Raw genomic sequence first — 14,863 nt, 5'->3', positions numbered from 1 at the left:
TTTAGGCTCCCACAACAAAGAAAAGATCAAGGAATATAGGTCATTTGTTTCTCCCAAAGACAATCCGAAGATTCACTCAATAACTAAGGCTCTGGCTTTTACCGATAGGTAAGTCAATGGGTTTGCAATTTTGCATCTAGAATCATTCTAGGATATTCCTTATGTAAGTCATCGAAGACAAACCGAGAATTTTCCCAAAACAATCCCTAAGGATCGTACATTCGAGCATATAAATTACATCACCCATGTCCATCAATCTAAAATAGAGGACTGCCTACCCTAGGTGGCGACAACCTTATAAATTCCTAGCTCATAATGACTAAGTAAGGAAAAACTTCTTTTTGGACCATTGATCATGCCTCAGTGGTCTTCATCGATCATCGTTGGCCTATCATGGCTTTGACGAAATCTAAGAACCACTATTTGGATAACTGTTTTAGGCTGTAAAAGATTTATTAGAACTAGCAACCTTTTTGCGCTCCTAACTTTTCACCATAAAAGTAGAAGGTAAATCCCTACGGATCTACTTATCCAATTCTCTAACGAGAAAGTTGGGTCACAATGTCCACAAATCAATGTTCCGAACTTATGTCAATCATAGCCTAAGTCAAAATAACCTCACTCCCCAGGAGGAAGTCTTCTCATGGTCTACACTTTCCTCAATGGTGCGACTTTTCGGTATCTAGCGAGGCTTATGCCTCAACAATGACTATCCAAATTACGCATAACTTTATAACAGTTTTGCGTCATAATGGAAAGTCAACCAAATTATAAAAATGGTTAATCCTCAAAGACTTTGTTTTAAACTGCGCAACATTGATCCACTTTCTAAAAATAGGGGACTAGAGCCTTAGGCATTATCCTAGGCTCTTTATCATCTTGCGAAGCAATCATGAATGTTTCCCTCTCAATCACCCAGTGATGACGTGGAAAATTTTCACATTCGCTACCACACAACTAAGAATGTAGAGTATTCTTCTCTAATGGAGTAATACATTAGTAGGCACATCGCTCCCACTGTCCCTAGGATATTGGAAATTTATTTCCATTCTCAACTAGGCTACATAGAGCGCTATGCTTAGAATTCTCTATCTTATAGAGTTCCAAAAACTCTATTCACGTCACCTTTACTAATAAAACTTTATGTGACTCAGTTACACTACCACAAAGCTGCTTACCTATATGCACATGACCCGGAGGGTTTACATGACCGCATACAATAATGCGCCACACGACCCTTTGTGTTTACAAGACAGCATACAATAATGCGCTATAGAACCCTAGGTCTTAACTTTGCAATCTTATGAGAAGTAAAATAAAGATAAGCTGCTTAACGGTTACAGATCGCCCATAGATGGCTCTCCGCTAACCCATTACTCAAATGGAGTGTAAAATCTGATATGGAGGGCACTTAGTTAGGGATATAGGCAACAAACTAGTGCAATTCCCAATTGGGAAACATTTTGCGCCATTACCCACCTAACATTAACAATATTTAATTCCTTATCTCTACTACACCATTGTGTTGTTGAGTACTAGGAATAATTAATTTTCTAAGCATCTATCTCTCTTCACAGAGCTTTCTAAAATAACTCAAATAGATACTTGCCACCTTGGTCAAAACTAAAGGCACGAAAGCTATTATCTCATTGATCTCAACCTCATATGTGCTATGTCAAAAATCATCTCAAAACTTTTGACTTATGGGAGATCAAATAGTCTTGACTCAGATGCGTATCGTAATCTATAAATGTGTCAAGATTGAGGCTTAGCTATCATACCCTTACACATATCTAGTCACAAATATCATAGTGGACTAAATGTGCCAAAACAAATGACCTTCTACGGCTTTCCTACTTATTTGTGCGCACCCATTGCTAACAAAGTTACACATTCACATGATAGCAGGATGTCATAAGCGAGTGGGCCCGAGAAGGCCTACTCAAACCATCGTGTCATCATCTCATTAATGTGATTAAGTATAATAAGCCACTGGTTCATGACCAATGTCATAAACTAATTCCAATCATCTTAATGTGTGAGTTCTCAAAGACAAGTTTTAAAGGTTTAGGTCCAACTAGGTAATGACTCACGACTAATTCATATTCACTAGATCATAAAAGGATGTCATGGAGATATCAAGTGCGCCTAAGTCGCAAATTTAACTAGTAAGTGCTAATCCCCTGCACCTTCGAGTCAATTTTATTCTCCATACACTTTACTGTATCTAGTTGAAAGATGACGATACTCCTCTTGCCATATCTATTTCTCGCTTCATAGTTACTTGCAATTAATTCTACTATCCACAAGAATGAGAGAATAAGCTATCAACTATGACAGCTCCTGAAGTAACTTAAGCGCGAATTAGGCTAAAGAGTCTAATTCAACACAATACTCTCACGAGCCATGCGTCAAATTCTTAGAGTCATAACAACCTTGTCAGCCTTGACCTTTTCATTATTATGCTGCAACGTTTGCGCTTAGTGGTAAACATCATTCAAAAACGTTAGCCTAGCTAAAGAATCATACAAAGAAGCCCCTCCTCATGTCTCACACTCAAGTGTGGAAATAGTAAGTGTCTAGTCTTAGACAAGTTAGCAATGCTAATAGATTTTGCAGCTCCTAAGCGCTAATCTTTTCACTTAGTGTTAATAAATTTTGCAGCTTCTAAGTGCTAATCTTTTCACATAGTGTTAACTCAACGCACACTATTATAGTGCATGAAATTTTGCTCTATCCACTCTCAATAATTAGGTAGAGAGCAAAACACTGCTCATACTGGCTACTCGTCTTACACTTAATGACTAATTTATTTAAGCCCGCATTTCTTGGATGACATGACTCTTGAATGTTACTTCATCTAATGATGTAACATTATTTACAAGTCAAATTACAAAGTCAATCCGCGCAGCTCAATAGTCAAGATCATATACAGATCTATTGAGGGCTTACTAATTTCATAACTCCAAAACTCGCCAACCAAAACTACGTAGCGTGTCGCTAACCATAGCGCACACATTAGTTTTTATTATGTCAAACAAGGCAATAAAACCACGGCGACTTTGAGTCATGTTTCCTTACTTTGGCTCAATTAAGACTTGACCTAAAGTCTCCAAAACTTTTGCTCATCTAAAGAATGGGATTACATTGTTCACATTTGAACATCTTTACTAAGTCTAGGTCAACCAATTAACTTCCATAAGCTAAGTCAATTTAGAGAGAAATTCGCATTGGCATTAATTTGATTAGCATAATATAATTTTGCCACAAAAATCTAAATTAAATAGTGACAATATTACACAAGTCGCAAGATCGAAAATCCGCTATGCTCGTAATCATCTCTTGCGCCACAGGTGACAATTATCCAAAATTTAATTTAATTTATGCGCAAAATATGATTTTTAGGAGTTAATCTACAAAGATTTCTCTCAACCGAATAACCTCCCACTGACTATGGCATGTCTAAAAGCATGATAAAAAAAATTTTAATTCCATACAACAGCATCATAATGTAGATTCACAATCAATACATGCTATGTTACATTTAATAACGGAATTAAAATAAATTACAATTAATCATGCTATTCTAATCACAACATATTACAAACCCTAAAAAAAATAATATGCTGTATTTAATATTCAAATTATGCCATAACAGAAACTGGAATTTTTCTGAAATTTTCTGGAATTCTAAATAACTAATAAACACACATTAAATTAGAAATAAAAAATTTCAGAATCTGATAAACTAAAAAAATTATTACAGTAAAACATTTTAGAAGTCTACAATAAAAAATTCAACCCCAGAAAATAATTTATGCAATACCAGAAGCATTTTAAAGCATAAATAATGAATTATAATCGCAGGAAAAATACTTTTTATTTTCATAAAATTTTCAAAATTTTACAAAAGATAGAAAATATAATTCTGAGTCTAACGGTACTAACCACGCTTAAAACAAAGCTATAACGAATTAATTATGACCATTTAACGTAATTCTGAATTTAAAAACAAAACAAACAGACCCTTACATCAGCAGCCAAGCCGACGGAGAAGAAACAGCACGCGGCTTAGCTCGCGCCTCAGTGCGCGGCTCGGAGAGTGGCTCAGCACGCGGCGCGCGTGTGTGGCGCGGAGGGCGCGCGTGTGGAAAGCGCAAAACAGCGCATGGTGGCGCGTGAGAGCGCACGGAGGCGCGTGAGAGCGCGTGGCAGCGCGTGGAGGTGCGTGGAAGCCTCCCACGGCGTCAGGTGGCGCGTGAGGCCCACGCTCCGCCTTCCAGGGTGTTTTCTAGTTCGATTTTTGTACTGCCGGACTCCATTTTTCACAATAAAAACATTTATGGCATTAAAAATAACATTTAATGAACATAAAAATGAAGTGTATCATATTCTCAATCAATGAGAGTTGAAGTGCAAAAAACCGTGCACTTCGTCTTCCTCCTCCATTAATTTTTATGCATATAATGTGTATATATTTATATAAAAAAAATACACATATTTTAATGTATAAAAAATAAGCACGAAAAAACCCATATAGGCTCTGATACCAATGTAAATCATAAAGTATAATAAATTAACGCAGGGGATAAAAATAATTCGGATCATACCTTAATGACACAATCTCGTGGGTAAATCACGTGCTTCCAAAATCTGATCAGCCAACGAATCCAGTAGTAGAGTGATACTACAAAATGAGTATCACCCACACAAGTCACAGTGCAAAATGGCTTGATCATTGTTTTCTGGGAGAGAGTTAGAGAGAGAGTCTGGGAAAAAAAGGTTATGGGTAAAAACCACATAACATATATATGATATACGTATCTGATCTATTAAATATATTATATATAAAATATATAATCAAATATAACAACCAATATCTATCTATCCATCTATCCATATCTATTGATATGATAGATATAGATACCCTGAATGGTTATCCAAATAAGTTTTGAATTCAAATTCAAACTTACATGGATAAGGTTCAAAAGGTTCAAGTTCAAAAGATTCAAAGAGTCATACCACATGGACGCCCAATTTCTAACAGCATCGATTACCATTTCCAAGAAGAGATTGAAGCACTTCTACAAAGCCAATATACGCAATCCAACGCTACTACGCTTGATTATGACCTTTATGAAGTTTCTACTCGCTTTCGTCTACATAGGCAAGATGGGTACAATGTGCCCGTGGGTACGTGAATTTTCATTATTTTTCCACTACCCAACATCATTTTTTAAAATTCTTTTTTACCAGTATTATTTGTGCTTGAAATAAGTGTAATTGAATGGAAAATTGGTAATGGAACAGATGTGTTTAACAACTTTAAGGATAAGAAAGGAAAGTTCAAACCAGAACTAATTGCAGATATGAGAGGTTTGATGAGTTTGTATGAAGCCTCACAGCTAAGCATAGAAGGAGAAGACATTCTTGATCAAGCCGCTGACTTTAGTACCCAAGTCCTTAATGGGTTGATGCCACATCTTTCTCATCATCAAGCTCGAGTTGTCGGCAACACACTGGGAAATCCCCATCACAAGAGCCTAGCAAGGTTCATGGCAAGAGATTTCCTTAGTGATGACAAGAACCCAAGTGAATGGGAAAATGTCTTGCAAGAACTGGCGAAAATGGATTTTAACATGGTTCAATTCACACACCAAAAAGAAATACTTCAAGTATCAGAGTAAGATTTTGTTTTTAATTTAGTGCAAAGATTATTGTGAGTCTAATTTTGTTTACTCACTTAACAAGTAGATAAACAAAACTCTCTTAACTGATTAGTTATAATAGTAAGAATTACAACCTTAACTACCACCTCACTTTTTTTAACTCGTGTCAAGTGAATAAACAAAATTGTTTTCAATGACAGGCAAGTTAAGTTTGTTCAAATAGGAAGATTCTTCCGCTCTAATTTGTAGTTTTATGATCTCAGGTGGTGGAAAGACACGGGTTTGGCGAGTGAACTGAAGTTCGCTAGAGACCAGCCTCTAAAATGGTACATGTGGCCTATGGCAGCACTCACAGATCCAAGCTTCTCAGAGCAAAGAGTTGAGCTCACAAAACCCATCTCTTTCATCTACTTAATAGATGATATTTTTGATGTATATGGGTCACTTGAAGAACTCACTCTCTTCACAGAAGCTGTCAATAGGTATGCATCATCACCCTCTATTTTCAGAAGACTATTCAATTATATTGTGGATGTGAATGCATTAGAGATATAGTTGTTTAAAATAAAGTTTATACTGATCAATAATTATTGGATAGTACAGATGGGAACTTGGTGCTGTGGAGCAACTACCAGATTACATGAAGATTTGTTTCAAGGCTCTTGATGACATTACAAACGATATTGCTTACAAGGTCTACAGAGAACATGGATGGAACCCCATAGATTCTCTTAGAAGAACGGTACAAACATTCCTAGCTAATTGTACATTCACATTATCAAACTGAATTTGTATTTGGATTTTAAATTTGTTGAGTGAAAATACAAATGAAGAGTAATTGTAATACTAAAAATTCGACGTTTTATCTTGAACTTTATAGAGAAATATCAATTTAGGCCTCGTTTGGGAACAAACTTTTTTAGTAACTTTTTAACTTTTTGGCTAAAATATGATATAAAAAAAATTAGTGTGTTTGGGATAACTTTTTGGCTTTTTATGAAAAAATGTGCAAAAAATAAAGACAAAATGAAATCTTTGACTTTTTTGTATGAATTGTTGACTTTTAAATTTTTTTAGTGATTTTTTGACTTTTTAACTAAAAAACCCACTTGCCAAACGAGGTGCCTCAGATTCATTCATATTTGGGCCCTATATTACACGAATTCAATCTCTACCAAACAAACATATTAACCAGAAAAATAGTGACAAGTTTACTAGGACAATAAGATTTCTATAAATGAAGTAAAAGTAAGGCATAGTGTTGTCATTACATCATATAAGGATTTTAAAATCAAATTTTTTTTCACCTCCAAAACAAAAAACTTTTTGGAAAAATATTAGAAGACAAAATTGTCACGAAAAGGCCATCCCGAGAAATCCAAAAAAAAATAAATAAATAAATAAAAGAAACCCTTTAAAAACAATTTTGAAAATATTGCTAATAAATTCACTTTTAGTGATAATAATTCCGAATCAAAATATTTAGGCTGCGTTTGGTTGTGTTTTCAAACCATGATTGTACACCCTCATTCAAATATGATGTTTGGAACGAGTTCTAAAATCACGTTTCCAAAACTCTGCACAAAACACTCTGTCTCAGGCGCGATTTTCGGAATTTTTTTTTTCAAATTTGGTCTAACCGGTCGTCCCACCGGTTGACTAGAACAGTAAATTTTTTTTTTTTTGTTACTTATGTTAATTTTTATATATTCGAAAAAAATATTTTCCGAATTTTTAAATTTTTTTATGTGTTTTAATAGAATTTTGAGTTGTATGTTTGGTTATAAGTTGTAAATTTTTGTATCAAATATCATATGTCACATCAAAAATTCCTCACTCAATTCAAAACTCTTTTACCAAACAAATTTTCCACACTCAAATCATAATTTTAAAACTCACAAACTCAAAATACAACTCATACTCTCAAATCATATTTACAAAATTCTACCAAACGTAACCTTACTTTTTGAAACGAAAATTTTGGTCTAAAAAATTTAGTAACTCATTATTAAATAAACTAAAAATGCAATGACTATTCTTTTGGCCACTAAGATGCTTTCATTCTAAAAAGTGATTTCATTGTTAAAATCTTAATTTGTTGCAGTGTGTTATTGTTGCTGTTGTTTTTATTTGTTTTATATTTATTTTTATCTTTCAAGTTTTGGAAAGGAAAGTAATAAAATGTTCAAAAACTCCTATTTTCATTTTCTATTTGAAATCGTTTTCAAAAACTCAAAAATAACTTTTTTTTTTGATTGGCGAACTCGAAAATAACTTTTTTTAAAAAAATATATTGATATGTAATTTTTCCTTTTTTTTTTTTTTTTTCTCCTTTTGGTACACAAATCCGTTCACAAATCTAAGAATTGATAACAAGTCCTTGATTGTTTGTTGTTGCAGTGGGCAAGTTTATGCAATGCTTTCTTAGTAGAAGCAAAGTGGTTTGCCTCAGGGCACTTGCCAAAACCAGAAGAGTACTTGAAGAATGGTGTGATTAGTTCAGGGGTACATGTGGTATTAGCACACATGTTCTTTCTACTAGGTCACAACATAACCAAGCAAAATGTCAATCTTGTGAATGACAATCCAGGCATTGTGACTTCTACAGCTACAATTCTTCGTCTTTGGGATGATTTGGGAAGTGCCAAGGTATCAACAATCTCTATCCTTTTTCTTTAATTTCTATGAATTGTCTATCACTAGTTTGTCATGTCGTATGCAATGTCATATGTTCGAACTTTAAGTTGATCAATCGTATAAGTTTTATTCACCACAATTACTTGATACATATGCTCAAAAAGAAAAAAAAATGTGTATTCAATGATTAAGACGAAACTTCAACCATTATTCTAAATAAAAACTACTCGGAACATATGAAGGTTGTACAAAATGTTAGACTTCTCCTATGTGGCATTCATAAGCCATATAATAATAATAATAATAATAATAATAATAATAATAATAATAATAATAATAATAAATAAATAAATAAATAAATAAAATAGCTTAGCCTATATACTCATTGTTAATTGATTTTGAGTTAGATGTTTTAACATAGTACAAAGCTGGGTCTTGGATAGTCTCTGCCCTAGTCTATTATCTCATCTCTCATCTCTCATCTCTCTTCTCTTTATTACCTCCACATGTTAAAAGTTACTATATTAATAACTAATTGATTTTGATTTGGATGAGTTAAATACATTAATATATATATATATATATATATATATATATATATATATATGTGATTCAAATGACTCACAGGATATTAAAATTTTATGCCTATTTTTCTGTGTTTTTAAAATTTTTTTTTTCATGGACCCATAAAATGAAAAATTTTCATTGTAATCAAAGCTACCAAAAAACATATCTAGTTCAGCTTGCATCTACACCAGCAAGGACCAAAAGTATCTAAAACAAAAGGTATTGGCTCAGCCTTCAATAAAAATATACACACAAAAAAAAAAAAAAAAAAAAAAAAAAAAAATTGTCATGAAGTTTATGTTGAAAATTAAGTAATTTTAGCATTAGATTCAAATTTAATTTTTTGTATAATGAAACCTATACTTAAATGAATCTCTACTACATATTATATTTTTTTTAAAATAAATTTTCTAGGCCTAACTGAGTGATATTGGGTGGTGAGGAGCCCCTAACAAGCACCGACACTGGTCGTCACATTGGGCTACATGGCCCAATGGTTATGGACCCAGATCTAATTGTCTGATTGAGCTGCTGCTGCGTACACCACCACAACCACTAGAAACAAATAAGTGAACCAAAAACGAAAGAAAATTTGCCAACCCATCATCATTATTTTTTCTATCAATAATTCGTTAGTTATTTAAATGTAAAAAGATAATATTATCATTCCTTATACTAAAATATATATTTATCTTTATTTATTTTAGTGTCTACTTAACATTGACATTAGTTTCGTTTATTTTAACCATGCTAGAGGAGAAGCTAATGTATTTATATCAAAAATATAAAATTAATTATATTTTTTTGAACTTTAAAAGAGGTGAATGTAATTTATCTAAATTTTAATCTTCATAGCTAAAAATGCATGACCATATGAATTATTACTGGAAAAAAATAAAAAACAAAAAACAACTGCTCTTCAAAACTGGTCCTAAATTTTGTAATCAATAAAAAACATCTCTTCTCTTCAAAACTGGTCTTAAATTTTATAATCAATAATTCTATATTAATGGGCACCATAGATGTCAGACAATGATACATACCCCACTACCAATGAGATCGTTCCCCTCACTTATTCAACCTTTATTTTATAAAGTCAATTATTTGTGGAAAATTACTAAATATTCCCGGAGTACGACACGTTTGTATTCCCTAACCAACTTAATTAATTATCATCTAATATGTCCTTTTATGTTCTCTAATCACCCCACACAATACCCAATTACCTACATTCTCCACCAATCATAATACTATGAAATACCATGTGTCTATACTCCGAGATTAATCTAAAAAAATGCAAGTTTCTTTCTCGGATTTAGTCTTTTTTTCAAGTTATCATCTTAATTTAAGAGAGCGTTTTGATTACTAAACCCATTTTGAGACCCTTTTTAGTCATCCAGATCATTTACTATTTAGGCCTCATTTTGCAGAATATTTATGTGGAAAAAATAAATGATTGAATATCGATAGTTATATATTTGAATCATATTTATTTTACAAAAATGGATGACAAATATAATTTTAAAAATAGCCATCCATTTTTTGTAACAAAATTTTAATTCAAACTTATAGTTACCAATGTCTGATTATCTTAATTTTTTGTATGAATATTCTACTCAACGAGTCTTACAAAGTGAACGGTTCAAATCATCAAAATCAATCCTCAAACGAGTTTACTAAGCCCCAACCATCTCTTAAATTGAGATGACCAATAAATTGAGATGACCAACTTGAGAGAGGTACAACCCTCCTTTTTTATTTCTGTCAAGATGGGCCATCTGTGATTGTCTATTTCAGATGTAATAAAGCTTGTCCCACTACTTTAAATGACAGGTTGAGAATCAAGATGGCAAAGATGGGTCCTATGTACAGTGCTACATGAAGGAGAACAATTGCTCCTCAGTTGACACTGCAAGAAAGCAAGTCATTCACATGATATCACAAGCATGGAAGAGCCTCAACAAGGAATGCCTATCTCCAAATCCATTCTCACCAGCTTTCACAAAGGGTACTCTTAACATTGCAAGGATGGTTCCTTTGATGTATAGTTATGATGACAAACAAAACCTCCCAGTCCTTGAGGAGTACATGAAGTCTATGTTCTAAGATAAATTACCTTAGGTGAGTCAGCATGGTTAGATGCTCTGCACGTTCTTCGCTGTAGATGCCACAAAGCTAGCACCTGTAATGCTCATAAACTAGTTGTTTGGTGAGGAATAAGTGTATAATCCAACAAGATGCAAGAAAAATGTAGTAGTTATGTTACAAGGTAAAAGATGTTGTTACTTCCAATCTACTAAGGTTCTTAGTAGTGTTTGAATCTAGGATTTGAAAAAGAATTTGTGGAGGAAAGTGTGAAGCTTTTATTTCATTCACTTTTCTTTTCTATTCATAAATCTCTTCTCAAATCCAAGATTCAAGCACAGTCTATTTGTATCATGGCTTAAATTTAAGTCTTGGATTCAAAATGCAAAGAAAAATGACACCATTAGAATATTTCAACTAGAGAAAATGATAACATTATAACTAGGTAACAGAATTGCTATCTAAACAATTTTTCAGTCAAGTATGCCAAAAGATATAAAATCACTCATTGTGACTTCTCACATTGGGCACAACAATCTTTTCTTCCATCAATCCTCACCCAATCACCTAAATTGCTAACTAAACAAATTTTCAGACAAGGAGGCCAAAAGATACGAAAATCATCATTACTTCTCACATTAGGCACAACAATCTTTTATTCCATCAATATGCCCACACAATCACCTTCTCCCTTCACCTTCTCTGCATCATTGAGAAAGGAATCTGTGTAATCAAAACTGGTCATATTGTTCCTCTATTGATCAAGAATTTTGATTCTTGGGAAGTACCATAATCATCCAAGCACCTATCACTCCCATAAAAAAATAAAAATAAAAACAAATAAATAAAATCAAGAGATGGGTGTTAGGTGCATTTTGCATTTTAATATTAAAATGCTCTGGAGTATATTTGTCAATCCATATTCAAAAATATCTATTGCATATAAGCTAATCAAATTAGGCTCGCTCTTCAAATGTAGCTAGCCTTGAAGAATTTTGTTAATATAACTATTGTGATAGCTAGCCCATAGGAGTGACTAAAATATGCTAATGCCAGCCAGTTATAATAGCTAACATGCTTCATTTAAAGAGGACCTTAGAGATGCTCAAATTAGGCTCTAAATCCATTCTTCTCCATCTCATCAATCATTGTAAGAATGAAACCAAAGGAACACATTTCAAAAAAATGCTTTAATAAACACTGTCGGGCTTAACCAACAACTTCTCTAATAATTCTATCAGAAGCTTTACTAATTTCAAATTCATGCACACTGCGAGGAGGGCATTTAAAGATTTGACTGTGTTCACAATTCAATTGGGGTATCTCCTCATTTGAAGAAGTCTTCAAATGCAGGAGAACTTTTGTGCAGCAAGGAGGCGGCTAAGTGTGTTTCTGATAAGCTTTGAGGCCAAGGTGGCGAACGTGGGCAGATTCAGAGACATTCTTAAAGATTGCATTGAAGAAAATCTCTAGTCATGCAATCTTCTTGTTGAAATCCTAGAATGGTATCAAGTTAGAAATTCAATTGTAATGTGTTTTGTTTGAGGAAATTTGAGTGTTATAGATTGATTGTATGTTGATTGGTATCAACTACGTATTTAGTTTATTTTGGAACCTCCGTTGGTTCCTGATTAGATAATAGGTCATTTATTGGGGTTTTAGGATATACTTGATCATATATTTTATTAGGGATGTTCTTGTCAGGTGTCTGTTGCTCATTGTTTGTAAGGCTAGGGCATGTATGCCCCTTGTATGTAAATATTTTATTTCTTTTATTCAAACTCTTAACAAAATAAATAAATAAATAAATGTCATACATAAAAAATAAGGAGAACACCCAAATTTGTTGACATCCAAACAAAGTGATACCATGCAATACGTGACAACAACTATAAGTCAATTTACAATATATACAGTAGCTTGTGACATAATACATATCCTTGGACTGTATTCTTAATTTGGTTTAGTGTCAAAGACAAATAAAAGAAAAATATATCACATTTAACAAGATAACTGCAATGAAAAAAAAAAAAAAAAAAACCCTCACTATAATATATTCCAGGAAAGGCATTCATCTAAATTTTGAATTAACTTGAGAAAAATAATAATTATTAAACCTTCACAGCTAAGAAAAATTCCTTGCCTCTTCAACCATCATTCAAACACCACAGGAAAGACATTCGTTTTAACTAGCATAGAAAGATCAAACAAGAAATATAAAAGGCAATAGCATTTGTCCAAATGAAAACAACTAGCAGGAAGGATATAACATACAAAGATCAAACAAGGAGGCAATAATAACACTACTTGTCTGAAGGTAATTGTAGTTTATAGCGAGAATAATTATTCGACTTCCCCATCTGCACAAGCTTCTTGGCTTCTTCAATCTTGGATTCCTTAACCAACCCATCTACCACAAGCTGCAACACTGCCCCATTGACAACAAGGCTTCGCCGTTCAAAGATGTCCTTGCAGAGTTCGAAAGCCCAATCAAGATCTCCCTTTTCACAGAGAAACGGAAGAAGGGTCCCGTAAGTGGCTCTATCTCGAACACACTCACTTTTTTCCAATTCTCCATACCACCTCTTAACCTCCTCCAAATTTCCATCCTCACAGAAGCCCTTAATCAAAGCATTATAACTGAATACATCAGGTTTCAACCCCTTCGTCTCAAATTCTCTAACTAACTCAACTGCTTCCAACATTTTCTTCTCAGAAACCAATCCAACCAACTTAGCATTGTAACTTCTAATATCAGGAACCAAACTTTTCTTCTCCATCCGAGCCCAAATCTTCTCGCCATCTGAAAACCGATCATTCCCATAAAATGCATCAAGAAGTGTATTAAATGTAATCAAATCAGGCTCCAAACCATTCTTCTCCATCTCATCAACCATCAAAACAGCCGAATCCAACGAACCCATCTCACAAAACGCCTTAATCACCGTATTATACGAAACAACATCAGGTTTAACGGCTAAAGTCTCCGGCAATTCACGAAAAAACCCATCAACCTTATCGAATTTCCTCGAATTGACACAAGCACCCAAAAGGGCATTGAAAGATTTGACAGTGCGATCACATTTATAGTCAGGCATTTCGTCGAACACCTTAGAGGCTTGGTCGAACATGCCCGATTTCCCATAAAGTGAAATGAGTCGAACAGCGAAACCCTCTTTGGAAATGTCTCTGTACTTCTTTTGGTCCTCGAGGATTTCTTCGATCCAGCGGAAGCGTTTGGCGGAGGCGAGGCGGCGAACAGTGGATTCGTAGACGCCGGTTTTGGTTCGGAAGCGATCGGACTCGGAGGATTTCTTGAATTTCTCGACGAGTTTCTTGAGGTTGCGCTCTTTGTAGAGGTCGTTGGAGAGAGATCTGACGGCGTTGGGATTGAGTTGGGGAGGTGTGGAGGAGAAAGAAGTGGCGAAGGTCCTGTGGATGAGGCGAGAGAGAGAAGACATGATTGTAGTCAATGAAGAGGTATGGAGCTAACGAGGGTTTATGGCTGCAGGTGTTTATTGTTTGAAAGTTTTGCGGAGGTTTAGGGTTTTGGCATAAGAGATGGGTAGTCATGTAAATAAAAGAGTAATTATAGGAACCTACGGCTCCGTTTGGTGGAGTTTTCAAAATCTAGTTCCACACTCACTTTTGAGTATGATGTTTGTTTAGGATTTTCAAATCATAATTCTACATTCATTTTTCAAAACTCAATTCAAAACATAATCATTACTTTTCAAAACTCATAACCAAACACATAATTCAAAACTCTTTTCAAAACTCCATTCAAATCAATATTTTAAAAATATTTTAATTTTGTTAAGATTTTAAATATTTTAATATTTAAATATGTTACGATTTTTTTAATTTTTTAATTTTTTTAATTTTTTGAATATTTTTAATTTTTT

General features: G+C 33.8%; 2 protein-coding genes across 2 annotated transcripts in view; one reads left to right on the top strand and one right to left on the bottom strand.

Moving 5' to 3' along the window:
* LOC114290333 ((3S,6E)-nerolidol synthase 1) overlaps window positions 1–11,269 on the top strand; it is a 47,346-nt gene extending 36,077 nt beyond the window's left edge. The window contains exons 5-10 of the mRNA XM_082889024.1: window positions 4,983–5,193; window positions 5,311–5,683; window positions 5,933–6,151; window positions 6,273–6,411; window positions 8,070–8,318; window positions 10,707–11,269. Of these exons, the coding sequence (XP_082745150.1) occupies window positions 4,983–5,193; window positions 5,311–5,683; window positions 5,933–6,151; window positions 6,273–6,411; window positions 8,070–8,318; window positions 10,707–10,979 (1,464 nt within the window). The 3' untranslated portion in view covers window positions 10,980–11,269. The remainder of the gene's footprint in view (window positions 1–4,982; window positions 5,194–5,310; window positions 5,684–5,932; window positions 6,152–6,272; window positions 6,412–8,069; window positions 8,319–10,706) is intronic.
* Window positions 11,270–13,014: 1,745 nt separating this feature from the next.
* Window positions 13,015–14,531, bottom strand: LOC114261431 (small ribosomal subunit protein mS78 (rPPR3a)). The gene has a single exon (XM_028201707.2). It carries the CDS (start codon window positions 14,417–14,419, stop codon window positions 13,262–13,264), a length of 1,158 nt encoding a protein of 385 aa, XP_028057508.2. The 5' UTR covers window positions 14,420–14,531; the 3' UTR covers window positions 13,015–13,261.
* Window positions 14,532–14,863: the final 332 nt, after the last annotated feature.

The sequence above is a fragment of the Camellia sinensis genome, chromosome 9 (genome assembly GCF_055761805.1).
Source record: "Camellia sinensis isolate YWXY chromosome 9, ASM5576180v1, whole genome shotgun sequence".
Classification (NCBI taxonomy): Eukaryota; Viridiplantae; Streptophyta; class Magnoliopsida; order Ericales; family Theaceae; genus Camellia; species Camellia sinensis.
The sequence above is the reverse complement of the archived record's forward strand: the minus strand, read 5'-3'. Positions and strand labels throughout refer to the sequence as shown.

Coding starts and splice junctions, on each gene's coding strand:
- LOC114261431 (XM_028201707.2), bottom strand. CDS start 14,419: ATGTCTTCTCTCTCTCGCCTCATCCACAGGACCTTCGCCACTTCTTTC.